At 45.7% G+C, this 27,184-nt stretch overlaps 1 protein-coding gene across 3 annotated transcripts in view; it reads left to right on the top strand.

The window, feature by feature from the left end:
- Positions 1-27,184, top strand: part of nrg2a (neuregulin 2a) — a 105,321-nt gene that overhangs the window by 66,840 nt on the left and 11,297 nt on the right. For 2 of the 3 annotated variants that reach the window (XM_029670272.2, XM_029670274.2), the window contains exons 4-5: positions 19,028-19,148; positions 23,349-23,407. In XM_029670272.2, the coding sequence (XP_029526132.1) occupies positions 19,028-19,148; positions 23,349-23,407 (180 nt within the window). Of the gene's footprint in view, positions 1-19,027; positions 19,149-22,882; positions 22,960-23,348; positions 23,408-27,184 lie in introns of all 3 variants that reach the window. The other variant, XM_029670273.2, reaches the window with a different exon arrangement.

Genomic DNA, 27,184 nt, shown 5'->3' with positions numbered 1-27,184 from the left:
TTTACTGGCCTTCAGGTGAGGTTTATGTTCATGCTTTAAACATGTCATAGACCACTACAGGACCGGTGTATGTGACTCCTGGTACAGGACCAGTGTATGTGACTCCTGGTACAGGACTGGTGTATGTGACTCCTGGTACAGGACCGGTGTATGTGACTCCTGGTACAGGACCGGTGTATGTGACTCCTGGTACAGGACCGGTGTATGTGACTCCTGGTACAGGACCGGTGTATGTGACTCCTGGTACAGGACAGTGGTGGTAGACGCTGCTGGTTGCAGTGCCCCACGCGGCAAGGGAAGCTCATAGAGAGGGAGAGAAGCCCCCTGTGCATCTCCTGCAGGCTGCCCTGTTGTGATGAGCATTTGCGAGGTGCTCGTGCGTCCGCGGGCTAAGGATCGCTTCCCTAGGGGTCGTTCTACACAGCCCCACAGAGAGAAAGGGAGAGCATGTGAGCTGCCAGGAATGTGTTGATGGAAAACGCAGCTGGGCGGCTGATTTTTTTGTTGTTGTTCCAACCTCCTCAGTCATGCTGGGGTCTACCAACAGCAGTTTACACACACACACACACACTCTCTCTCTCTCTCTCTCTCTCTCCACCTACCCATGTAAATGTTTTAGTCAAACACATCTTCCCCTCTCATACAAAACCATATAGATTCAGTTTTTAGGTACACCCATCTATAGAGTACCGGATTGGACCCACCTTTGCTTCCAGAACAGCCTGGTTTCTTCGGTGCATTCTATAAGGTGTGGTGTTCAAACGTTGCTCAATTGTTATTAAGGGAATTAACGTTTGCCAGGAAAACATTCCCCACACCGTTACACCACGGCCACCAGCCTGTACAGTACCTTTGACCCCAGGCAGGATGGGGCCATGGACTCATCAAATCCTGACTCTGCTATCAGCATGACGCAAAGACAACTGTGATTCGTTAGACTAGGCAATGTTTTTCCACTCCTCAATTGTCCAATGCTGGTGATCGCATGCGCACTGGCGTGGCTTCTTCTTGTTTTTAGCCTTTTCTCTCTCTTTTCGTATTTTATCATTCTCTTTCTTTCCCTGTATTAAACGTCCTGACATGTCATTCTAATATAGGCTACAGGAAACATAGAATGTTTAAACTAGATAAACCGCCCCTTTCTCTCCCTCCTTTTTTCTGGGTTGTAAAAAACAGACACCTCACTCCCCATGACATCCCAAACGACCAGATTAACTGGGCTCAAATGACGCTCCAAATCGTTTTGGGATGTTCACTGCAACCGTGGCTGAATGTGAAGTACCTGTAAGCCAATCGATAGGCATTGATTGGTGTGGGCGAGCGGCGGTGGCCATGTCAGAGTAGAGCAGGCCCTCACTCAGGGAGATTCATGCCAGGCCCTCTGTATTTACAGTCCACTGGAGAACACCCTGACAGGGGCCCTCAATCACCACAAATGGATCCACTTCACTTAAACAGAACCTAACAAAAAGTTGACTGCTTTGTTGTTTCAATCACTGGTTTAGTGGTTTTTATAGATTTCCGTGTGTGTGTGTGTGTGGTGACATTCCCAGAGAGTTGACCATTGAGAGGCCTGTGTGCCCTCTGACCTCTTGCTACTCTGATCAGGCCCAGTGTGTCTGTTCAAGTTGTGTTGCACTATGGTGGGTAAAGGTGTCTCTGGTCACAAGGAACAGATATTTACTATTTCACTGCCGAACGCTCGGGACTGTTGCCTTTTGTAGTTTGCCTGCCACAGCTGTCCCCCTACCCCCAACTTTGTTTCCTCATGCCTCTGTCTCTTGTTGCTGGTGAAAGTATTCATCACTTCATTAAGTCTGCTGGGGCGGGGTGGATGATTCTTTCCCGGGTCTTGTTTTCTATATCTGCAGAGAGAGGGAAGTCCTGATGGGAGCTACACTATGTTATGCTGCTGCTCAGTGGACACCAATGGGTTGAGTTGCAGGGCTGTGTGACCGTGGCCCCTTGAGTGTGACTGGGTCTGGTGCTGGAGCTGGGGTTAGGACAAGAGCCGGGGCTAGAGCCAAGGTTAGGAGGACTGGAGCTGGGGTTAGGACTAGAGCTGGGACTGGAGCTGGGGTTAGGGCTGGGGCTGGAGCCCAGGTTAGGGCTGGGGCTGAGGTTAGGACTGGGGCTGGAGCGTGGGTTAGGAGGACTGGGGCTGGAGCACAGGTTAGGAGGACTGGAGCTGGGGTTAGGACTAGAGCTGGGGCTGGAGTGCGGGTTAGGGCTGGGGCTGGAGCCCAGGTTAGGGCTGGGGCTGAGGTTAGGACTGGGGCTGGAGCGCGGGTTAGGAGGACTGGGGCTGGAGCGCGGGTTAGGAGGACTGGAGCTGGGGTTAGGACTAGAGCTGGGGCTGGAGTGCGGGTTAGGGCTGGAGCCCAGGTTAGGGCTGGGGCTCAGGTTAGGACTGGGGCTGAGGTTAGGACTGGTGCTGGAGCGCGGGTTAGGAGGACTGGGGCTGGGGCACAGGTTAGGAGGACTGGAGCTGGGGTTAGGACTAGAGCTGGGGCTGGAGTGCGGGTTAGGGCTGGGGCTGGAGCCCAGGTTAGGGCTGGGGCTCAGGTTAGGACTGGGGCTGAGGTTAAGACTGGGGCTGGAGCGCGGATTAGGAGGGCTGGGGCCCGGGTTAGGAGGGCTCAAACCAAGCATGTGCATAACTTCTAGAAGGTTGATCAACTTTGTTGCACGCAAATAGGCTTATTGTTTGTTTGGGGGAAATGGGATGTGTTTAATGGACAGGACCTATAATAATGGCTAATAAATTCATTCAAACATAGGCCTAATGATAAAACCGATGGATTTGCCATAGCAGCATGTCATCTAATATGTTTAGTTTACTCATCAACGAGGTGGCTACCATTTATCAATCACTCGTTCAATAGCCAAGCATGCTCGAAAGTTAGATGGTTGAACTGTGTTTCCTCCAACACATTGGTGCGGCTGGCTCCCGGGTTAAGCTGGCGGGTGTTAAGGAGAGCGGCTAGGTGGGTGACTCCGCCTTCGCCTCTCCCGAGCCCGTCGGGCAGTTGCAGCGATGAGACAAGATCGAAATTGGGGAGAAAAGAGGGGTAAAATACACACACAAAAAAACACAGTCATGTATTGATAAACAAAATATTGAACTACAGTTCAAAAAGTGTGGGCAGTAGCATTTACTTTTAAATTGTTCAAAAGGACAATGAATCTTGGAGAGTGCTCAGCCAGTGTTTGGCACTAGCTAGGTGGCTTGCATTTTTAGTTTGGAAAAGTCACTGCAGTGTTCTGCCCACATCTCTACTGAAATGTGATCAACTTTGCCATTGCGCTTACTTTTAGGAACTATCATGGCCCAGTTAAAACCATACAACAAATGTATGGTTACCATCCTTATTCCAAGATGGCATAGCAGTTCAGACGTCTTTTGTCCTCGTCTTGTCGTGTATTGTCGTATATATATACATATATATATATTTACAACTTTCTTTGCATACATTTTTATATTTTTTATTTTATTTTCCATAAACTCATCTTCAAAACACTCTCCTGCAACCCGCCTCACCAATTTATATATTTTTTTAAAAGAAAGTATTATTTACCTCAAATCTGTAATCCTCCATAGAAGCTAACCAGAAGCTAGCCAGAAGCTAGCCAGAAGCTAATCCAGAAGCTAACCAGAAGTTAATCAGAAGCTAGTTAGCTTCTTTACTGGCTAATTGTTAGTATTCAGCTGACCACGGTTTGTGGTCATCAGCTATCCTTTAGCTCGAAAATCTATCGCCCGTTTTGTACGGCGCGGCTCGGACCGGAACATACCGGACCTATTTTTCTCTCCATGTCCCCGGATTTCAACCGCTAACTCTGGATATTTATACCTGGATCTCGCAGCTAGCTAGCTGCTATCCGTGTGACTATTGGCTTACGTCGATTCCGGAGCAAACATCAATTATTCCGGAGCTAGCCAGCTGAAGAGTTCCATCAGTCACTCCTGCGCTACAATCACCTATCCGGACCCGTTTTACTGCCAACGCGGAGCCCCACCACTGGACTACCGACGTTATCTACCCGAGGGAGTTATCCGGCTGGCTCCTCCGTCGCGACGTTACCTGAACACCCATCTGCGGTCCGCTAATCGTTAGCTGTCTTATCGGAGGCTATCTGAATAGACCTATCGGACAATTAATTTTTTTATTTTATTTAATTTTTTCTTGGGCCTCTATAACTATATTTATTTATATATATATTTTTGCGAATTGGATTGATCCCCTCTACCACACGGGAACCCCACTAATCGTACCGGCGGAAACGACGAGGTGGCTAAAAAAATACCTCCATTCTATACTAGCTTGCTACCGATGGCCCGGATAGCTGTCTGAATCGCAGTGACCCCAACCAACCTCACTACTCACTGGACCCTTTTGGTCACTCGACTAAGCATGCCTCTCCTTAATGGCAATATGCCTTGTCCATTGCTGTTCTGGTTAGTGTTTATTGGCTTATTTCAATGTAGAGCCTCTAGTCCTGCTCACTATACCTTATCCAACCTATTAGTTCCACCACCCAAACATGCGATGACATCTCCTGGTTTCAATTATGTTTCTAGAGACAATATCTCTCTCATCATCACTCAATACCTAGGTTTACCTCCACTGTATTCACATCCTACCATACCTTTGTCTGTACATTATACCTTGAAGCTATTTTATCGCCCCCAGAAACCTCCTTTTACTCTCTGTTCCAGACGTTCTAGACGACCAATTCTTATTGCTTTTAGCCGTACCCTTATCCTACTCCTCCTTAGTTCCTCTGGCGATGTAGAGGTGAATCCAGGCCCTGCAGTGCCTAGCTCCACTCCTATTCCCCAGGCGCTCTCTTTTGATGACTTCTGTAACCGTAATAGCCTTGGTTTCATGCATGTTAACATTAGAAGCCTCCTCCCTAAGTTTGTTTTATTCACTGCTTTAGCACACTCAGCCAACCCGGATGTTCTAGCTGTGTCTGAATCCTGGCTTAGGAAGACCACCAAAAATTCTGACATTTTCATCCCAAACTACAACATTTTCAGACAAGATAGAACTGCCAAAGGGGCCGGTGTTGCAATCTACTGCAAAGATAGCCTGCAGAGTTCTGTCCTACTATCCAGGTCTGTACCCAAATAATTCGAACTTCTACTTTAAAAAATCCACCTCTCTAAAAACAAGTCTCTCACCGTTGCCGCCTGCTATAGACCACCCTCTGCCCCCAGCTGTGCTCTGGACACCATATGTGAACTGATTGCCCCCCATCTATCTTCAGAGCTCGTGCTGCTAGGCAACCTAAACTGGAACATGCTTAACACCCCAGCCATCCTAAAATCTAAGCTTGATGCCCTCAATCTCACACAAATTATCAATGAACCTACCAGGTACCTCCCCAAAGCCTTAAACAGGGGCACCCTCATAGATATCATCCTAACCAACTTGCCCTCTAAATACACCTCTGCTGTCTTCAACCAAGATCTCAGCGATCACTGCCTCATTGCCTGCATCCGTAATGGGTCAGCGGTCAAACGACCTCCACTCATCACTGTCAAACGCTCCCTGAAACACTTCAGCGAGCAGGCCTTTCTAATCGACCTGGCCGGGGTATCCTGGAAGGATATTGATCTCATCCCGTCAGTAGAGGATGCCTGGATATTTTTTTTAAATGCCTTCCTAACCATCTTAAATAAACATGCCCCATTCAAGAAATTTAAAACCAGGAACAGATATAGCACTTGGTTCTCCCCAGACCTGACTGCCCTTAACCAACACAAAAACATCCTATGGCGTTCTGCATTAGCATCGAACAGCCCCCGTGATATGCAGCTGTTCAGGGAAGCTAGAAACCATTATACACAGGCAGTTAGAAAAGCCAAGGCTAGCTTTTTCAAGCAGAAATTTGCTTCCTGCAACACTAACTCAAAAAAGTTCTGGGACACTGTAAAGTCCATGGAGAATAAGAACACCTCCTCCCAGCTGCCCACTGCACTGAAGATAGGAAACACTGTCACCACTGATAAATCCACCTTAATTGAGAATTTCAATAAGCATTTTTCTACGGCTGGCCATGCTTTCCACCTGGCTACTCGCCCAAGCCTTCCCCATTTCTCCTTCTTCCAAATCCGTTCAGCTGATGTTCTGAAAGAGCTGCAAAATCTGGACCCCTACAAATCAGCCGGGCTAGACAATCTGGACCCTTTCTTTCTAAAATTATCTGCCGAAATTGTTGCCACCCCTATTACTAGCCTGTTCAACCTCTCTTTCGTGTCGTCTGAGATTCCCAAAGATTGGAAAGCAGCTGCGGTCATCCCCCTCTTCAAAGGGGGGGACACTCTTGACCCAAACTGCTACAGACCTATATCTATCCTACCATGCCTTTCTAAGGTCTTCGAAAGCCAAGTCAACAAACAGATTACCGACCATTTAGAATCTCACCATACCTTCTCTGCTATGCAATCTGGTTTCAGAGCTGGTCATGGGTGCACCTCAGCCACGCTCAAGGTCCTAAATGATATCTTAACCGCCATCGATAAGAAACATTACTGTGCAGCCGTATTCATTGATCTGGCCAAGGCTTTCGACTCTGTCAATCACCACATCCTCATCGGCAGACTCGACAGCCTTGGTTTCTCAAATGATTGCCTCGCCTGGTTCACCAACTACTTCTCTGATAGAGTTCAGTGTGTCAAATCGGAGGGTCTGCTGTCCGGACCTCTGGCAGTCTCTATGGGGGTGCCACAGGGTTCTATTCTTGGACCGACTCTCTTTTCTGTATACATCAATGAGGTCGCTCTTGCTGCTGGTGAGTCTCTGATCCACCTCTACGCAGACGACACCATTCTGTATACTTCTGGCCCTTCTTTGGACACTGTGTTAACAACCCTCCAGGCAAGCTTCAATGACATTACAACTCTCCTTCCGTGGCCTCCAATTGCTCTTAAATACAAGTAAAACTAAATGCATGCTCTTCAACCGATCGCTACCTGCACCTGCCCGCCTGTCCAACATCACTACTCTGGACGGCTCTGACTTAGAATACGTGGACAACTACAAATACTTAGGTGTCTGGTTAGACTGTAAACTCTCCTTCCAGACCCATATCAAACATCTCCAATCCAAAGTTAAATCTAGAATTGGCTTCCTATTTCGCAACAAAGCATCCTTCACTCATGCTGCCAAACATACCCTTGTAAAACTGACCATCCTACCAATCCTCGACTTCGGCGATGTCATTTACAAAATAGCCTCCAATACCCTACTCAACAAATTGGATGCAGTCTATCACAGTGCAATCCGTTTTGTCACCAAAGCACCATATACTACCCACCATTGCGACCTGTACGCTCTCGTTGGCTGGCCCTCGCTTCATACTCGTCGCCAAACGCACTGGCTCCATGTCATCTACAAGACCCTGCTAGGTAAAGTCCCCCTTATCTCAGCTCGCTGGTCACCATAGCATCACCCACCTGTAGCACGCGCTCCAGCAGGTATATTTCTCTGGTCACCCCCAAAACCAATTCTTTCTTTGGCCGCCTCTCCTTCTAGTTCTCTGCTGCCAATGACTGGAAGGAACTACAAAAATCTCTGAAACTGGAAACACATATCTCCCTCACTAGCTTTAAGCACCAACTGTCAGAGCAGCTCACAGATTACTGCACCTGTACATAGCCCACCTATAATTTAGCCCAAACAACTACCTCTTTCCCTACTGTATTTATTTAATTTTTTTATTTATTTTGCTCCTTTGCATCCCATTATTTTTATTTCTACTTTGCACATTCTTCCACTGCAAATCTACCATTCCAGGCCTTTTTTTGCCTTTACCTCCTTTATCTCACCTCATTTGCTCACATCGTATATAGACTTGTTTATACTGTATTATTGACTGTATATTTGTTTTACTCCATGTGTAACTCTGTATCGTTGTATGTGTCGAACTGCTTTACTGCTTTACTTTATCTTGGGCAGGTCGCAATTGTAAATGAGAACTTGTTCTCAACCTGCCTACCTGGTTAAATAAAGGTGAAATAAAAAAATAAAAAATAAAAGGAGATGGCGGGTGTTTTTCTTACCATAAAAGGTGATGGAGGGCGCTTTTGTTATCATAAAACGTGATGGAGGGCGTTTTCCATCCGGGGTTGTAGCTCTTTCAAGACCGCACAAATATAATATGTCTCTGATTTATCAATGAAAACGTATATGTTGCAAATCCTATAATCTCCACGTACGCCAGAATTTAGTACGAAATGTACTCATAGTTGATAACTGAGGCCCCTGATGTTTGGTCTGCTGGGATCTGGTTGGGGCTGGAGTAGGAGCTGGAGTTGTTACGGTGCTCCTGGGCTGGGTCAGGTTGCTTTGGCCTCTATGTGCTCAGTGACTCCCTCCACTGTTAGTTTGTCCTCTGGCCATGGAGTGGACCAGCACCATCTGCTACCACGCAGCAGTGCTCTGATGTCCAATTTCATGGCCGCCAGAGTGCGTGGGCAGTGCGTGTATTTGGGAGGGACGGAGGGCTGAGGCATGGGCGAGGTGTGATCCAGAGCGGACACGCTTCCTTGCGCAGGAAGCACGAAGGGGATACTTTCTCATGGGAACTCCAGTGGATCTAACAAAGAGATGGGAGTATTTTGAATCTGGTTCAGGGTTGCAAAGCCTGCTGCTCTACTACCACTGTTACCAGGGCAAGCTGCTGTGGGAAGGGACAGTGCATTGAACAGGCAATGGGATGGATTTCTGTGTGTATCCAATCCCTGTGCTGCTGTCTGTTGGGGCTGAGGGTGGCACCAGGTTGGGTTGCCCTGCGTTGCGTGGTAATCCCCGGCTAGGCACCCGGCTGGGCTCCGGGGCCGGAAGGTTCATCCTCTTGCTTCTTCCCACCCTTCTCCTTCTCATCCTGGGCCTGGGTGCCTGTCTCCTGCTGCTGCACCGGGTGCTAGCTCAGGGTTCCACATCCACATGCTCCAAAACCCCCGGTGGCCTGGATCTGAGGAGGGTGAGGAATAGGAGAGTTATCCACTGTCATACACTACAGCTACACCAAACAGAGCAGGGACGGCAGGGGGGACCGCAAATGGGGCCCCTGGGTCCTCCTGAAAGTAGGACACTCTGGGGACCATCCCTCTCCGCTGCAGGCCCTTTAATCCAGCCAACACCTGGCCTGACTATACTCATTCTGCTGCACACCCAACCTGCCCTGCTGCCTGACAGTGCCAGCACCCAGCCCCTCCTCCTCCTCAGTATGTTCACTTTGCTTGTTTACATGACTGGCTGTTGTGCAATCGCATGCTGTGGCGCTCTTTGATTTCCTCTTAATGCAGAGATGACTGTGGCAGGCAAGACCAGGCATATCAGCTATGCCGTTGAGAAAGGGCAATAAGAGGCAAGAATATAAATGAAAACATGATGAGAGGGGAGATTAGGATAAAGTTCAGAACGGACTCCATTTTGTATATTTCAAGCACTCCGTCTCACTCTATCCAGCTGGATGGCCCTTGAAATAATGATGGTCACTTTCCTCTTGAAACAGGCTTTTAGTGAATTATCATTAGTAATGTTCTGTTTATGTGTCTCTCAAATTCTTGGTAGAGATAATGTTCTGTTCTGGCCCTTTGCCGAAACAATGATCGAGTACCCCTCAGGCTGTTGATGGTGGAGCAGTCTCATTGAACTCGGTTCAACTTGTGAAATGTACGAAGACCCACACGATAGATTACGAGCCTTGTTTGTGTGTGGGAGGTGTGTGTGTGTGTGTGTGTGGGGGGGGCTGGTTAGCGCGCTATTTTGTGTTTGCGTAAGGGATTTTTGATCTGTCAGTGCCGCTGTTTGTTGGAGCGTTATGCTCTTGCTGAGCTTCGCAGCTCCGATAATTCCAACAAAAGTACCAACAGTTAAACCCCTTTTTTTTTTTTTTAGAACCGCTGCCTTTGAGACAAAGAAGATGCAGCTCATCTCCTGTCCCTCAACCTTACCCACGTACCCAAACACGTCAGACGAGCACCAAACTGGCAACCAGTCATATTATCATTGAGATGCACCACAGGGCACCCCGGTTTCACAAGAGAACCATTGCTACTAAAATGATCTTGTGAACTACTCTACTTTTTAAAAAAAAGTGAGGACTGAAATGGAGAGACTCTGGGGAAAGAAAACAGGGATGTTACACATAATGGAAACCACACCGATGCAGGAAGAATGCATGCAGTATAAATTGACCCCTAGCAAAGTGATAAGAGATCCCAGTCCCAGCTGTAACAAGAGACATGTCTGAAATTCCCAGCCAGGACTGAGGAGGGGGTTTATGTAGGGCTTTCTACTCTGCTGCCGGTATATAGACTTGACTAGCTGTAAAATATGTCTGGGTTTTTGGAGATACATTTGTCAGTTGATGCTTGGGGCTTGCACTTTTGGACCTTTTTCTCTTACCAACCATGTTCTTTCCCACGACCTGGACTTGGTTCATTCCAGTTAAGATGCAGGCTATGATGACTACTGGTGACTTCTATAATCTGACCTGGTTCCCACCTAAACTAGAAATCTCAAGTCTTTCCTAGTGTTTTAAGGATGTTGGTTGTCTCGCTATGCTGCGTTCAGAGGTAGAAACATGTTTGTCCTTAGCTGCTTATTCCGTCTTTAATAGCTTCCCCGAAACATAACTGAATTACTTCATGCTTTTCACGGAGAAGAGTAATGACCAGAGCCTTATGGAATCTCCTGCTGAGAATATTTAATTACAGTTATTGTCTGCATCTTAGTATTGATTCTTGCTTTTTTTTTTACACAAGACAATTTCTGGGTTGGTAAAATTCAGATTCCTCCACTGACTCTGTGTGGCCCTAGTGATGAGGACCCTGTTGATGTACTTGAATATACTGTAATTACTCCCAATGGTTGAGTGTTGAGAGGTGCAGAACAGGGCTAGCCTCCGGGAAGAGAGAAGAAGAGAAGAACAAAACGCAGCGGAACAGGGACCTCTCCTTTCATTTTTACGGCCTTTCTTTAGAACCCTATGGAGAGCGCGGAAAGACAGACGTGTTTATGAAGGTTTCCAGATGGCCCCTCTTGCACCCCCAGTCTTTTTTTCTTCTTCAGTTCTCTGGCCATGAAGGATTCATCAAACTCCGTGGTGAAGCCTGTTGGGCAAACCACTGGGCTCGAGCTAACAGTGTGGAAAATCCAGTCGGCACACGACTGGGGAAGAAGAAACCAGAGGTTAATAGACCAGGTAAACTGACCTATAACCCTACGGGAATGAGAGCACATCATCGAACCCAGTCTTAGACGGGGGAACTGACCTTTACTTGGAGGATCAGGACCAGGATGTTCCTCTGCTGAAGGGAGAACTAACGTGGTCATGGGGTTGACTTACTCAGCCACATGGCTACGAAACATGAGAAACCAGGCACATGAGAATGGAGTTGCTCCCTGACTTGGTAAACCGCCACAGGCTCTACGGGCTCCAAGGCCAGTGGACACCATTCTGACCCAGCCATGGTTCTGTGAGACAGGAGATACTGACCCAACAATATGGGCATGCTGTACAGAGGGAACGCTCCCTATTTCTATCTCCTAGACCCCTCAAACTCAACTCTGGACCTGGAAGCCAGTTCCACTGCATGTGTTCATTGTTCCCCTCTAATCAGGGACTGATTTAGACCTGGGACATCCGGTGCGTTTAATTAATGATCAGGTAGAAACAGAAAACAGCGGGCTCCGGACCTCGTAGGGTAAGAGTCGAATACGCCTGCACTAGACGCTGTGATCAGGATGAAGCGTCTCATTTGTCACCCATTTATAGCAGCCCCATTCCTGGACTGCCTCCTGGGGATAAATGCACATAAAAGCACTGTCAGTGTCTTCTGCTAAAAAGACGACAGCACGCAAGAGGCAAAGAGAGAGAGGGGAGAATATCTTACAATCCAAACTTTCTTAGGTAATGAGAATTGTTTCCCCCCCCCCCCCCCATTTCCTTGTGTTTTGTTGGAAAACAGTGTGGTCCACTTTCTCCCTGTCTTGATCATCAGTTGGCATTGAAGAGAATGCTACTTTATTTAGATGCGTGAGAAGCAGTTGGTTTTCTCTGTGCACTGAGCTGTCTGAGCTCAACATTCCCTCAGACAGGCCGCTGTGAATACCATGCTTCCTCAGCAGGTATTCACAGTACAGTCGACAAGCTCAGGAAAACGTGTCAGAATTCTGGTTGTATGGATAGTGGGTTGGTACAATATTCAACCCTGCACCAGTCAGGACTGGCAGGTTGTCTGTAGCAGTCAGAACAGGAACAGACGTGGCCTCAGCCTCACCATACTGTTACTGAGCTATAACCATCAGACGTTTCAGAGACCTAAAGGCACCTTGAACATTTTTCTAAAATAACACCCAGATTTAGTATTGATTCCGGTTCCTTTTCCCTGAAGGTACTGAATGGTTGTATTGGATAGCTGAATTGCAAGATCAATGGATTTAAAATCCCCAAAATGATGATATTGTCAGACATGTTGATATACTCTATAAACAATACAGTGCCTTCGGAAAGTATTCACACCCCTTGACTTTTTCCACATTTTGTTGTGTTACAGCCTGAATTTTAAAATATATTACATTTAGATTTTTTTTTGGGGGGGGGGGGGGTCACTGGCCTACACACCCTATAATGTTAAAGTGGAATTATGTTTTTTTTATTAATAACAAATGAAAAGCTGAAATGTCTTGAGTCAATAAGTATTCAAACCCTTTGTTATGGCAAGCCTAAATATGTTCAAGAGTAAAAATGTGTTTAACAAGTCACATAATAAGTTGCATGGACTCACTCTGTGTGCAATAATAGTGTTAAATATGATTGATGGACTACCTAATCTCTGTACCCCACACATACAATTATCTGTAAGGTCCCGCAATAGAGTAGTGAATTTCAAACACATTTTCAACCACAAAGACCTGGGAGGTTTTCCAATGCTTCACAAGGAAGGGCACCTATTGGTAGATGGGTACACAACAAATAACCAACATTGAATATCCCTTTGAGCATGAATGGTGTATCAATCCACCCAGTCACTACAAAGATGCATAACTCAGTTGCCGTACAGGAAAGAAACCGCTTAGGGATTTCACCATGGGGCCAATAGTGGCTTTAAAACACTTTGTTTTCTCCTATCACAGCTATTAAACTCTGAGGATGGATCAGCAACATTTTAGTCGCTCCACAATACTAACTTAAATGACAAAGTGAAAAGGACGCCTGTACAGAATAAAAAAATATTCAAAAAACATGCATCCTGTTTGCAACAAAGCACTAAAGTAAAACTGCAAATTAAAAATTGCAAATAAATTAACTTCATGCCCTGAATATAAAGCGTTATGTTTGAGGCAAACACAACACATCACTTAGCACCACTCTTCATATTTTCAAGTTATGGGTATGCTTGTCATTGGCAAGGACTAGGGAGATTTGTAGGATAAAAATAAACGGAATAGAGCTCAGCACAGGCAAAATCGTTCAAAAACCTTGTTCAGTCTGCTTTCCACCAGACACTGGGAGATGCATTTCAGCAGGACAACAACCTAAAACACAAGGATAAATCTCAACTGGAGTTGCTTACCAAGACGACATTGAATATTCCTGAGTGGCCAAGTTAAATTTAAAAAACATTTTTTTTTACCCGCTTTTTCTCCCCAATTTCGTGGTATCCAATTGTTAGTAGCTACTATCTTGTCTCATCGCTGCAACTCCCGTACGGGCTCGGGAGAGACGAAGGTCGAAAGTCATGCGTCCTCCGAAACACAACCCAACCAAGCCGTACTGCTTCTTAACACAGCTCGCATCCAACCCGGAAGCCAACCGCACCAATGTGTCGGAGGAAACACCGTGCACCAGGCAACCTTGGTTAGCGCCCACTGCGCCCGGCCCGCCACAGGAGTCGCTGGTGCGCGATGAGACAAGGATATCCCTACCGGCCAAACCCTCCCTAACCCGGACGACGCTAGGCCAATTGTGTGTCGCCCCACGGACCTCCCGGTCGCGGCCGGTTACGACAGAGCCTGGGCGCGAACCCAGAGTCTCTGGTGTCTCTTAACCACTGTGCCACCCGGGAGGCCCCCCAAGTTCCAGTTTGGACTTAAATCTACTTGTCATAGATTTTCAAGACCTGAAAAGGTCTACTTTTTTTTTCTCCATGCTTTTGCGAAATGAACTTTCCTCCTTCACTGATTATCAAAGGCACTTAAATCGCCTACAATCCAATAACCCAACATTGCGACTAATAAAACATCCCATTGGTGTTTAGTCGTCTATAGAAGGGTTCGTAATGAAGAATGGAGCGCTCCTGGATGACGTTAACAGTATTAAAGTAAGGAAGTATTACTCAACTGTCTACATTGATCATCACAGGTAGGCAAGGACATATTTGGTGTTCTACACTAATTCAGTCAGACGCTGAATTTATTCCACAGACACAGTACGGTACAAAATGCACACGCTGTCTGACTCATTATAGTCACTTTCCCCGAACAGCACAGTTTGTGTAACCATACAAAACAGTTAGTTATTTGTCCGAATAAACGTTTTCCCGTAAATCACAATTACACATTTCAGATCCTCTCTCAGAAGAGTCTAAGGTGTAATTCAGCCATCTTTATGTCAATATCAATTCATTTCTGGAAAACAGTTGAAGTACCTTACTGTGATTGATTGTTTTCAATTAAAATGGTACAATAATAAAAAGCTTCTTAGCTAAATGCAATTTCTCAATTTTGCTAGGACTGTCTGGGAGTACTCAGAGAGGCTCCTAATTGGAGGGATGTGTAACCTGACAACTATCAGAAAGGAGGGGAAACTCTTTGTTATTGTTATTTTTAAACTCAACAAATGAAAACACGTAGCCAAACAAGCTGAAATTTCTGGAAGTCTTTTCCAACAGCTCTTACACTAAACGGGCATTAACATCATTTTCACAATCTCACAGTATTATTCCAAACTCATAGTGTGGAAATGCATGTATAAAACACAGGACAAATGAAGCTTTTTGACTGCACTGGGCCTTTAAGTCAACAAGGAAATAAGAGAATAATTTGATAAAACAGACGAGGGAGCGTGTGAGAGAGTGATTTTAAAAAACAAAGCTGTCTTTTAAAGAGACAAGTGCTTTCGCCCACTTGCGACAATTAAGTTTAATATGCAGTGGTTAACCCACGTCATTAGTTCCCCTCACAGATAAACAAGTAGTAGAGCCTGGGTACTGTAAACTCTCTCCTTCCTGGCACGGTGGGAGCACCTTCGCTCCTCTGACAGACAGCACTATACACGCTCTGCTACAGCTGGACCTGGGCCAACGGGCGCCTCTCCATGTATGAATTGAGCGAGCTGTGAGAACACTATTATTAGCAAAGTGTACAGTGCTTTTGTTCTAGGATGTTTTCTTCCGATTCCCTGCCATGTCATGCAATGGATAGTGAGTGAGTTAACCGGAGAGTTGAGGGGCCGGGGGGGGGGGGCCTACAGGTACAATTTGTCCTTCGCAGAATCTGTTACTGTATGATTTGCTGCAACAGGTTTCTGCAATGCTTTGTGCACTTTCTGAGAACGTATTTGCAATGCTTTGTGCACTTTCGGAGAACGTATTTGCAATGCTTTGTGCACTTTCGGAGAACGTATTTGCAAAGCTTTGTGCACTTTCGGAGAACGTATTTGCAAAGCTTTGTGCACTTTCGGAGAAAAAGCATTCCTGTTGAGTTGGCAGATCCCCCCCCCCCCCCCATTTATTGAAAACAGTTCCTGCAAATATGTGTATTTTTGCTTTAGAATAGGTTACATGTGCTATCCAACAGAACATGTGCAATGTATTCAGGGCTAAGTTCAAATGGATGTTTAGTTGACCACAGATGTGCAACGGCCTTGTTCATCACACCAATCACAGGTCAGGTTGGCAGCAATGTCTTTCTCTCCGTCTCCTTCTTTCTCATCCTCTACCTATGTATCCCTCTATGTATGCCAATAGTGATCATTGAAATCAATAGCTGGAATGAATGAGGTCAACGTGTGGACAACACCGTGACGAAATGTGATGCAGCAGTGTTTTGTGTGTGTGTGTTCGTTCGTGCATGCGTGTCTGGTGCGTGTGTTGTGTAATATTGTTTTCACCATGGCCACCACAGCACCAACTGAATTTACTACGTATCAAGTTACTGCAAGCAGGAATTTAATTTGGGTAGGTCTTTTGATAAGTGAATTGAGTTAGTATTGCAAGTATACCAATGTACTGTTTTACAAAACCCGTTACTAGCCTACGGATATTGTTGCACTCGCTTTGTACAGGGGTTGGATGCACATATGCCCAGGAGACAGCAATTTACCGAGTTAAAGGGCTTACCGAGCTTAAACCTCTTGGTCAGCCAGTCCAAGTGGATTATTATTTGTTCAGATGGTGATGAAACATAAATATGTACAAAAAAGGAAACATGACAAAAGGCATGGCCAAACTTAAAACTCAAAAACAAACTAAACAAAACCAGCAGCCTCATGACTTGCCAGCTGGGACGCTGACTGACGATCACCTGATGTGCTTATCAACCAGGCTCGGCACCCGGACAAGGTTGCTGCTGCCCCCTGGGGGAATGGAGTGTGGACGTGTTACCTAGATGGTGTGTTTGTCTATGTCTGAACACTAACCGTGCCCCCCATATCATAACAATACTGTATGTACGGAAGTAGGCTACACATTCACAAGTATGTATTTGTCAATCAACCTCCAATTTTGGCAAACGCAAACATGTTGTCACACCCCAGCAAGGTGCGGGGTTGAAATCTAGTCAGTGTACAGAGGCTACATCCCAACGTTTGACAGAGGAGTCCTCCCTCTTCTCCCTCTTCTCCTTGCCCAGTCCTGCCACTCCTCAGGCCTCATCCCAAAACCTCTTAGCACTATTTACATAACAGTGGAGGATTAGTCGGCATGACATTTAGGCCATTTCATTCCAGAGATCTGAATCAAGGGATAAACAGGGACTCCTACGCTCTTCAGGGGGGAAATATTTATCTTTGCACAGAGAGCGTCTTGAGTCCGTGTCAACACTACTGAGAGACACAATGTAATTCTTGGAAGGAAAGATGGGACCGTTTTATGTGGAGGATGAGTGATTGAATGAGAAGTGAGTGTTTTATGTCTTGGTATTATGTATAAAATCACAAAAGAGCAACTGGTTGACCACGCCATCTGGAGTGGAAAGTTCCTGCACCTGTCTCTATGCGCCGCCTTCATTGCATACAGTACAAGTATATACAGTACCAGTCAAAAGTTTGGACACACTTACTCATTCAAGGGTTTTTCTTTATTTGATTTTTTTTACTATTTTCTACATTGTAGAATAATAGTGAAGACATCAAAACTATGAAATAACCCATAGAATCGTGCAGTAATCAAAACAAGTGTTAAACAAATACATTTATTTTATATTTGAGATTCTTCAAAGTAGCCACCCTTTGCCTTGATGAACACTCTTGGCATTCTCTCAACCAGGTTCATCAGGTAGTCACCTGGAATGCATTTCGATTCAAACAGGTGTGCCTTGTTAAAAGTACATTTGTGGGATTTCTTTCCTTCCTAATGTGTTTGAGCCAATCAATTGTGTTGTTTCAAGGTAGGGATGGTATACAGAAGATAGCACTATTTGGTAAAAGACCAAGTCCATATTATGGCAAGAACAGCTCAAATAAGCAAAGAGAAACAAAAGTCCATCATTAATTTAAGACATGAAGGTCAGTCAATCTGGAAAATGTCAAGAACTTTGAAAGTTTCTTCAAGTGCAGTTGTAAAAACCATCAAGCGCTATGATGAAACTGGCTCTCATGAGGACCGCCCTAGGAAAGGAAGACCCAGAGTTACCTCTGCTGCAGAGGACAAGTTCATTAGAGTTAACTACACTTCAGATTACAGCCCAAATAAATTCTTCACAGAGTTCAAGTAACAGACACATCTCAACATCAACTGTTCAGAGGAGACTGCGTGAATCAGGCCTTCGTGGTCGAATTTCTGAAAAGAAACCACTACTAAAGGACACCAATAAGAAGAAGAGACTTGCTTGGGCCAAGAAACACAATGGACATTAAACTGGTGGAAATCTGTGAATCCCCAAATTTGAGATTTTTGGTTCCAACCACTGTGTTTTTGTGATACTCTGTGTATGTGAACATATGATCTCTGCATCTGTGGTTCCCACAGTGAAGCATGGAGGAGGAGGTGTGACTGTGTGGGGGTGCTTTGCTGGTGACACTGATTTATTTATAATTCATTGCACACTTAACCAGCATGGCTACAACCACATTCTGCAGCAATATGCCATCCCATCTGGTTTGCTCTTAGTGGGACTATCATTTGTTTGTCAACAGGACAATGACCCAAAACAGACCTCCAGGCTGTGTAAGGGCTATTTGACCAAGAAGGAGAGTGATGGAGTGCTGCATCAGATGACCTGGCCTCCACAATCACCCAACCTCAACCCAATTGAGATGGTTTGGGATGAGTTGGGCCCCAGAGTGAAGAGAAAGCAGCCAACAAGTGCTCAGCATATGTGGGAACTCTTTCAAGACTGTTGGAAAAGCATTCCTCATGAAGCTGGTTGAGAGAATGACAAGAGTGTGCAAAGCTGTCATGAAGACAAAGGGTGGCTATTTTGAAGAATCAAAAATTGTATTTATTTGATTTGTTTAACACTTTTTTTGTTTTGTTTTTTGTTACCTCATGATTCCATGTGTGTTATTTCATAGTTTATGTCTTCAATATTATTCTACAATGTAGAAAATAGTCTCAATACAGAAAAACCCTTGGAAAAAACCTTTGACTGCTAGTGTATATTGTAGCATGTTCCGCACTGTGTTTCTACTCTTCTACCAAGTCCCCCGAATGGAGCCGTCTTAGTTTCAAGTATTATTTAGATGACAGAATATACATTGTACTCTACTCCAGTAACAGAGCTCTAACTGCCTATAGTACTCTTATGTCTGTGTTGCTAACATGTCGCTCTTTCTTCCTCGACAGTAACCACCACACTATCGCCAGGCTCGGGCCACGCTAGAAGATGCAACGACACCGAGAAGGATTACTGCGTGAATGGCGGGGACTGTTACTTTATACATGGTATCAATCAGCTCTCCTGCAAGTGAGTCCTCGCCGCTATTTCTGAACTCGTCCCATGGCAACATTTTGAATTCTACTTGGACAGTTGTCTTTTTGTTTTTCAGCCGCTGTCTCCTTGTGCTCTTGTAATGACAGATCGATTGCAGGATCAAGACTCCGGTCATGTCAAGTGATTTTCTAACCCTCTCTTAGCAGAGGCCTTTTCTCTATCCCCTTCGTATGGTAGTAATCTCCCTTTATCCCCCCCCCCCCCCCCCCCCATCCACCTTCCAGCCCCCTCTCTCTTACAGGAGGCCCGGCATAGCTGAGGATTACAGGAAGGCATTGCCAGTATGTGCAGATGTCTATTGTAAGGGTTTGTGCCTCTTTCATGTATACTTTGGTTGCTGATAAGGAGGCTAGATTGTGGTCTGCTCGTCGTTCTCAGCCCACGTTTGGCGTGCAGGAGCCTCGCACATGAAAAGGCCTTTTTTAGAAATGTCATGATTCACTGGTAGTGCAAGGAACAAATATTTACGCCAGTCGGAGGCCTCTAGCGAGCTAAATAGGATCGTTGCTTACATCACAAGACCTTTTGAAAAGAGGGCCAGATGTACAACACTGGTTTTAAATCAAGTGCGCTAAGGACATTTTTTTGTTTTTGGAAGATAAATGTTTTTCTGTTGATTGTGGAAGTGGCCACGGGGAGCTGATTGACCTTTTTCTCGGGATCAGATTCTGATTTGCGTGTGTACCGGATGTGCTAGCTATATGCTAGTGTGAGCATGTTGATTTGCCTTGGACATGTGTAGGTGTGCAGCAGCTGTGGTAAAACGGCATATGCAAGAGTGTACACGGAGTACATGCCTTTTGCACACTGGGTGTCGTCTCTGCGGCAGTCTCAGGACAGGTGAACGTTTACGGCGCGGTCATCCTGCGTAGTAACAGTTTGCGTCGACATCACAGCTTGCGCCAGGGAAAGAGTGTGTGTGTGTGTGTGTGGGGGGGGCTGTTGTGTTCTACATCTCTATAATTACGTTATCACATCCTATTATAGTGAGCGTTGGTCCATTTATGTAAATATCACATATGCTTCCACGTTGGGTCTACGGTGGAGAATGGCGCGGAGGTCCACTGGCCAGCCACTGTGTGTGTGTGTGTGTGTGTGTGTGTTCAGCTGGCCCCAGGAACACTGTTCGGCAAGCAGTGCTGCGTGGCTGCAACAGCCATTCAATAAGCTGTGTACAAATTGGAGGGAGCAATAATTCAATTGCTGCAGCTAACTGACTCCCGGTCGAGGCACGGGTCCAGAAAAGTTGAATAATGCAGGGGAGGCCTGCGGGGAATTGTTGCCCCCAAAGCCATCTCATTCAATATAGGCCAAGCTTCAGCGGGTATTACTCACCATCTGAACAAGTCCAGCCGACAGCTGGCCCTGTTTTTATGCCCTTCACTTCGAAGTATAAAGTTCTTTAGCGGGAAGGAAAAGTTTAACGAATGACCCTGAGGGTAATTATTTCCCTGACATGTAGCGCCGGGTTTCATAATACACAATATCGGCCACATCAGCAATGTCTGCTCGATAAGGATTCCTGCAAGTCGGGGACAAAAAAAACACAGACATGAACAGTGAATGGCATGAATCAGGATAGAGTACACAAGCTCTGTTGAGCTCTGCACTATAGGTTGGAGGTCCTGTACATGGAAGACTGACCAGGCCATTATTCTTCATGAAGGATACGGGACTCGCTAAGGAGAACACTCTTCAGATAGCTGACTGCTAACTGCCTTTGGGTTCAATACTGTGTCTTTTAGTCTAAGGGGTTTGTTTTGCCTAAATGCTAGTCAGCTATGTGTATGGGCTTGCTTGGTTTATGTTGACAGAATATATTTAATCCTGTTTAAACACTCAAACCGATATTGATTTGTTACAATATGTGCTCCATCAGTGTGTTCTTTTATGAGGACAGATTTTAACATTTGTTGATTTTACCGTGACAGAGCATTGTTCTTTGTCATTTCTCCAGAAGCCTTTGTTGTGTGTTCCCCAGGTTAACATATCACTCAGCATGGGTAATTTGGCATGGAACAGCATAATACTCCTGGGAGGCATTTTATAAATCTCCTAAATCATGAGGAATTGCCTCTATTGGATTGGCGGCTCCGTTGGTGGAGAGAGAGTGTGAAATGCTGGCACTGCTCAATGAACTGCACATCCTGATTTGATGAGGGAGGCAGAGGAGACAAACGGAGAAGAATAGAATGATCGCGAGAGGGGCCGCTGCGGCGTTTTGATTAAGTGGACAGGTGTCCCCAGAAATATGGTTGTGGTGAGTCGAGAGCAAACTCAACAGATCTTTCCAACATGAGACGTGACACTGTAACTCTGTGAGTCAACTGTCTTGATCCAATTAAATGCACTCCCCCGAACCAGGCGGGTAGAAATTGGAAGGAATGTCATGGCCGGTGGAGCCTCCTGCTTAAAAAAAAAAAAAAATCTTAGTAAAGTTCAAAATATGTAACAGACTGATTGCTCTTCTACACGTGACCCAAGTCAAAAGATGGAGGGCTCTTTGCAACCCCATGTGAAGAAGGAAGAGGTCAAGAGGGTAGAAAGAGAGAAAGCAAGGGGGATGGTGTGATTAGTGGGGGTTGTTTTCGTCCCTGTGGGTTGACCCCCCCCCATGGGGCACTTGAGCTCACATGTACGTTGTAAACTTGACATTTTTTTGGGTTTGTTTCCACAATTGTTTTTCACTGCCATATACATGTATGTTTATTTTGTGTGTGTGTGTATGTATATGTGTATGTGTGTGTGTGCATTTATAGTGATTATTATTTTATTTTGCTACAGCAAATAGTGTCTTATAAGCCCAGGTGAGCTGGGCAACCTGAAAAACCATGACCCTATAATAAAATCTATCAAATCATGTAGGCCCACCCCTCTGGCACTCTCCATCAGGGCAACATTGTTTCCATGACCTCTGACCTGTCAGTTAAAGCCTGTCTGAAGAGAGACTGGGATGCTTCTGTCTTTTGAACAGTGTACCCTCCTACTCACTGCCTAGCCATGTTTTACTCTGGCTGTTTTATAAAGTGCCATCCAATGCAGAGGCACAGTTTTGTTGTTGAAGTGATGGTTAACTCCAGAATCCGGATGTTTTCAGCGCTTCAAGAGTTGCCTAATGTTGAGATTGAGTCCATGTGCCACAGGGTCTGTTGTTCGATCCAGCTATATGCCTCGATCCCAATTTTTCCTTTTTTCGATGCGTCCAAGTTCCTGATTATTAACCAACAGATGCCGTTGGGTACTACTGCTGCAGTCTGTTTGCATAAGAGCTGGCGTGGGGTGGAAATGTTGCTTTCGTGAGTGGAAATGTTCCCGCAAGTGTTAATGTGTTTGAACTCACGGCACTGTTGATTGTTAAAAGGTACAGCTAAAACTAGGATGGTAGAGAGAACCGTTGGGGAAAAGACGCCCTCCTGGTCAACCGTCTTCTGTTCAGCAAGAGACATTCCACCCTTGTCGAGCGACACGGATTGCAAACCCAACTAATTTACTAAGCAAGTAAACCAAAAACCTAGCAATGTTTTTGTAATGTCTAGCACACTGAAGCAGTCGGACGCAGGTAGAAGAACGTTTCTGCCCCACCATAATATTGCATATTGTAATATAACCTCTATCGGGTCTTCACCAGTAACGTGTATACAGTTCACTGCTGAGTTCACTGCTGTGTTTTCCATATTACGTTGTACCTCTCCTCCTCCCTCCCCCAGATGTCCGGATGGATACTTCGGCCCGCGGTGCTTGCAGACTGAGCCGTTACGATTGCGCATGCCCAATCCTTACAGAAGTATGTTCACATGACACCCACAGCTGAGAACAGAGCCACGGTTGTCACCGGGTTACCTCTATAGTCCCCTCCCTTCCTTCCTTCCTCCTCCTCCTCCCTCTCAGGTCAACCAAAGAAGTGGGTGGTGTGCGGCACAGTGGTGTCACCAGTGGGATTGCTCTGCTTCTACTGTCCCTGGTGTTGCTGCGGTTCTAACTCTGTGTTTTTCTGCTTCTCTCTTTCTTTGTCTCTCTCTCTCTCGTTCTCCCTTCATCTCCTCCCCGTCTCTTGTGCATATCCTCTCCTCTCGATACCCCCACCCCCACCCCCACCCATGCTCTCTCTCTCTCTTTCACTCCCTCCTCCCTTCCTCCTCCCTCTCTTTTTGTGGTTTTGTTTCCTTCCATCAGGTGTCCGAATGACTTTACTGGCGACCGCTGTCAAAACTACGTTATGGCCAGTTTCTACCGTATGTCCATTTCCTCTTCTGTCCTGTCTTGTCTTGTCTGTCCTGTCCGTCCTGTCCTGTCCTGTCCGTCCTGCACGTTGACATGTGGCATGGGGCGCCGTGTTGTGTTGCCCTTCATAGTCGTTATTCTACCATCTGTGTCTGTTGACTCATCCAATTCAACTACCTTGTCCCGTGGCGATGCTCCCCTCAGACCAACACCGTGAAGTTGTTGCTGTTCTAATTTTAGAACAAATTGCTGCATTGGAAAGAATTAGCATAGCGACGCACACACTGGACGTCTGCGTGTGACTTGGTACTGAATGTCCTTGACGTTGATATGTACAGTAATTGGCATGTGCTGCGCTGGAATGAGCCCGAGCGGAGTTGGATTGCCAGTGTACCCCCAGCTATTTGAAAACCCTGCTACGAGTCGACTGCATGCCAGCACAGTCTAATGACACAACACACGATGCAACATCAAACCCTCCCGAACAACGTGACAATGGCGCTTGGATGATATCGAATCAAACAGCCGTTTGTGATAATGTTAGTGCTGCTCCGCGGGACAGAAAGAGCCCGATTTCTATTGCGTTTGTTGTCCAACATGAATGTTAAGGTGACATGGCTGTTAAGCATTAGACTGAGGACACCTGGGCTAGCCTACGGACATTGCTAATTGTAATGCAAATTGCCTGACGACGTTAACTGGTCATTATTCAAATGCCTTTGTATCCTTTGCCAATTTGTTTTTGTTATTGTTAAGGCTATCTGTCCATGTACCATCTCTAAATCCCATGGGAATAGAATAAGCAAAGTAAGCATGTGGGCATTGCATCACTTTATACGGAACGTGCTGGAAGGGATAAAATGCACACGCAGTTTACAATGACGACACCTGCCTTTTACTAGTCACATCATGGATCCCCCCCCCCCCCCCCCCCACACACACACACACTCTCTTAGCTTTCCCTGCAATACTCGTCACTGTTATTGTATGAACAAGTCCCAAGGTTTAGCAGCAGCAGAATGCCATCCACACAGTAAAACAACAGACCCTGGCTGCCTGCTCTCACAGAGGTCCTCCTCAGCTCTGAGTTCCTGCCCTGTAATTACAGTGCGCTATTGAATAGGACTAGTGGCCCGGGGCTTCAGACTCAAACCCTGTACCGGCACTCCATGTTGGCAACCCCCGCAAGCATGTCCATCAACCTCCCAATTACACCCAGATTAGAGAGAGGCATGTGGAGAACTTGAGCTCGGCAGGTCATGCCTCGAAGCCATGATGTATGTCCACACACTACATGTACATACATCATGCCTTTCTGCCCCAACTCAATTTTGCTATGTTCCCCAGTGTTTGCACGTCAGCATGACTCCTAATGTGGTTAACTAGTATTTATCCGCGAGTACTTGTTTTAAAGGGCAGTTTATGTATCCAAAAGAGATTTACATGAACAAAACATAAATCTGTGTCTGCCTCCTTGTAGCTCCTCAAATGTCACGTAGGGTTCTCTAGTTTCGCATGAACAAAGGGGGAAATTTACGATATGCAATTACAAAAGTACACAGTATATGATTAGTATACGATTAAACATTGGGCCTGTCTCCAATGTCATGTCATGGCAAATGATTTATACTATTGCAATATTGTAGATGTCTGCTGTGCATATCTGTAAGCATCACAGAGCCCCACAGTGGAGGTGTCATAATACCCATTAAACCTAGCGGTCAAACAGGGAAATGGTTCCAGTCGTTTTTCCACCATTCATTTTTTCCCCCATAGGGAATTTTAGAAACGCTTCAAAAAAGGTCTGTGTTTTGTGTAGGCTCACCCTGGCGTGACGTTTTGATAACCGTGTAAATCTCTCTCAGACAATGTGACTTTTAGCAATATAGTCGGCTCTGGGGCCTCCCGGGTGGCGCAGTGGTTAACTGGTGCGTTCTGGGTTTGCGCCCAGGCTCTGTCGTAACCGGCCGCGTCCGGGAGCTCTGTGGGGCGACGCACAATTGGCCTAGTGCTGGGTCCTGTGGCGGGCCGGGTGCAGTGGAGGGTTTGGCAGTGTGCAGGCTAACCAAGGTCGCCAGGTGCTCGGTGTTTCCTCCGACACATTGTGCGGCTGGCTTCCTGGTTAGATGCACGCTGTGTTAAGAAGCAGTGGGTTGTGTATCGGAGGACGCATGACTTTCAACCTTCGTCTCTCCCGAGCCCGTACGGGAGTTGTAGAGATGAGACAAGATAGTAGCTACTAAAACAATTGGATAGCACGAAATTTGGGGAGAAAAAGGGGTAAAATTAAAATAAATAAAAAATATATATATATAGTCGGCTCTATTTACTCCGATTTGAAAATGCTAGTTAGCATCAATGTAGACATAATGCAAGACTACAAATCCCTGCAAGCTTCTGCACGTCATCTCTAGCTGACACCTTTGCTAAAAGATATTGTGTCCATTTTAAACTTGTACAGGACAGTTCACAGAGTTGTCAGTTTAAAGAAATGTAGCCAATTTAGTCATTACTAAATGTAGCTAACATTAAACAGTTAATCCAGAGATTCTTACCTTTGCCTCGATTAGGCAGTCTTGTCCAGATCATCATGGCATTTGTAGTTCTTTATGATAGCCACATTAGCAGCAATTTAGCATTTAATTTGGGGGGGTAAATGCAGGTGAATATATTGATAAAAGTCACCTTGTCCTAGAGAGATTTAAAATGTCAAAATGTCACGCCAGGGTAAGCCTACACGAAACAAAGCCCTCATCAAGTGTTTCTAAAATGAATGGTGGTTTTTCCAACAACCAATGAGCAACTCTGCCGTAAATTCAAGTGCATTTAGATGGGTTGGTAGCTTAGCAACAAAATCGACGCGTGCGCAACTATGGGGGAAAACTGGGTGGGTCGAATTAGAATGTTGACTACATGTAAACTATATTTAGTCTCCAATGTTTATTGAAAACGTACATAAATGCGCACAATGAGCACTCGTTGTCTCTCAAATACATCGTTACAGCTGTTGGTTAGCTAGCGAGTGAATTTGAGCCATATTAGCATAGACATCAAATCCGTCAAAACACCTCAAAACAAGACCAGGTATCAAGAACAAGATGAAACGAGCTGAAACAAGTCGCTTACGATTCCCCACATGGCAGATTCTTGTCAGTGTTGCTAGCAATCTGGCCATCCTGAATCACGACAACTCACCCATTTTGAAGCGTGCGCATTGTTTTCGGGAAGTTGCCAGCTAACCCATCTATTGAACGTTGAGATTGCCCGAAAGGGCAGTCTCTTTGGCAGTGAAAAGGAGTGGAACGTTAGCTAAAGAGACAGTCTACTCACGTACACTGTTCCGTTGCAAAACGTATACCATATGTCATGTCAGTGCCTTCAGACCTTTACCGGAGTCCATGCATTACAGCCTGGTACTGTATTCAACTGTACTGAAGTGCTAGCCCAGAGCAGAAGGCAGTGTGCGGGAGCTCTCTCACTCTACAGCTACATCCATCTTACCGTAATGTTATGTTTAACCTTACTGGAACTGAGATGAACACAATTGCCTCTCTTTTCAAGAAGTGTATTCAATGACAACTCTAGTCAACCCGAGCAAAGCCTTTTTGTCCCCTGGAATAACATGCTGAGATGACCGAAGAAAGGACGTGTGTGGGTGACGCTTTCAAGCCTCTTCTATTAAGATATCCACAATTGTAAAATAATGTAAAGACATCAGACCAAATGTTTCATTGACGTCGGGCACCAACCAGGGATTAATTCATTAGTACATAAACCATTTATCTTAA

The sequence above is a fragment of the Oncorhynchus nerka genome, linkage group LG10, assembly GCF_034236695.1.
Source record: "Oncorhynchus nerka isolate Pitt River linkage group LG10, Oner_Uvic_2.0, whole genome shotgun sequence".
Classification (NCBI taxonomy): domain Eukaryota; kingdom Metazoa; phylum Chordata; class Actinopteri; order Salmoniformes; family Salmonidae; genus Oncorhynchus; species Oncorhynchus nerka.
Note: the sequence above shows the minus strand (reverse complement) of the source record. Positions and strands in the feature narration are given on the sequence as shown.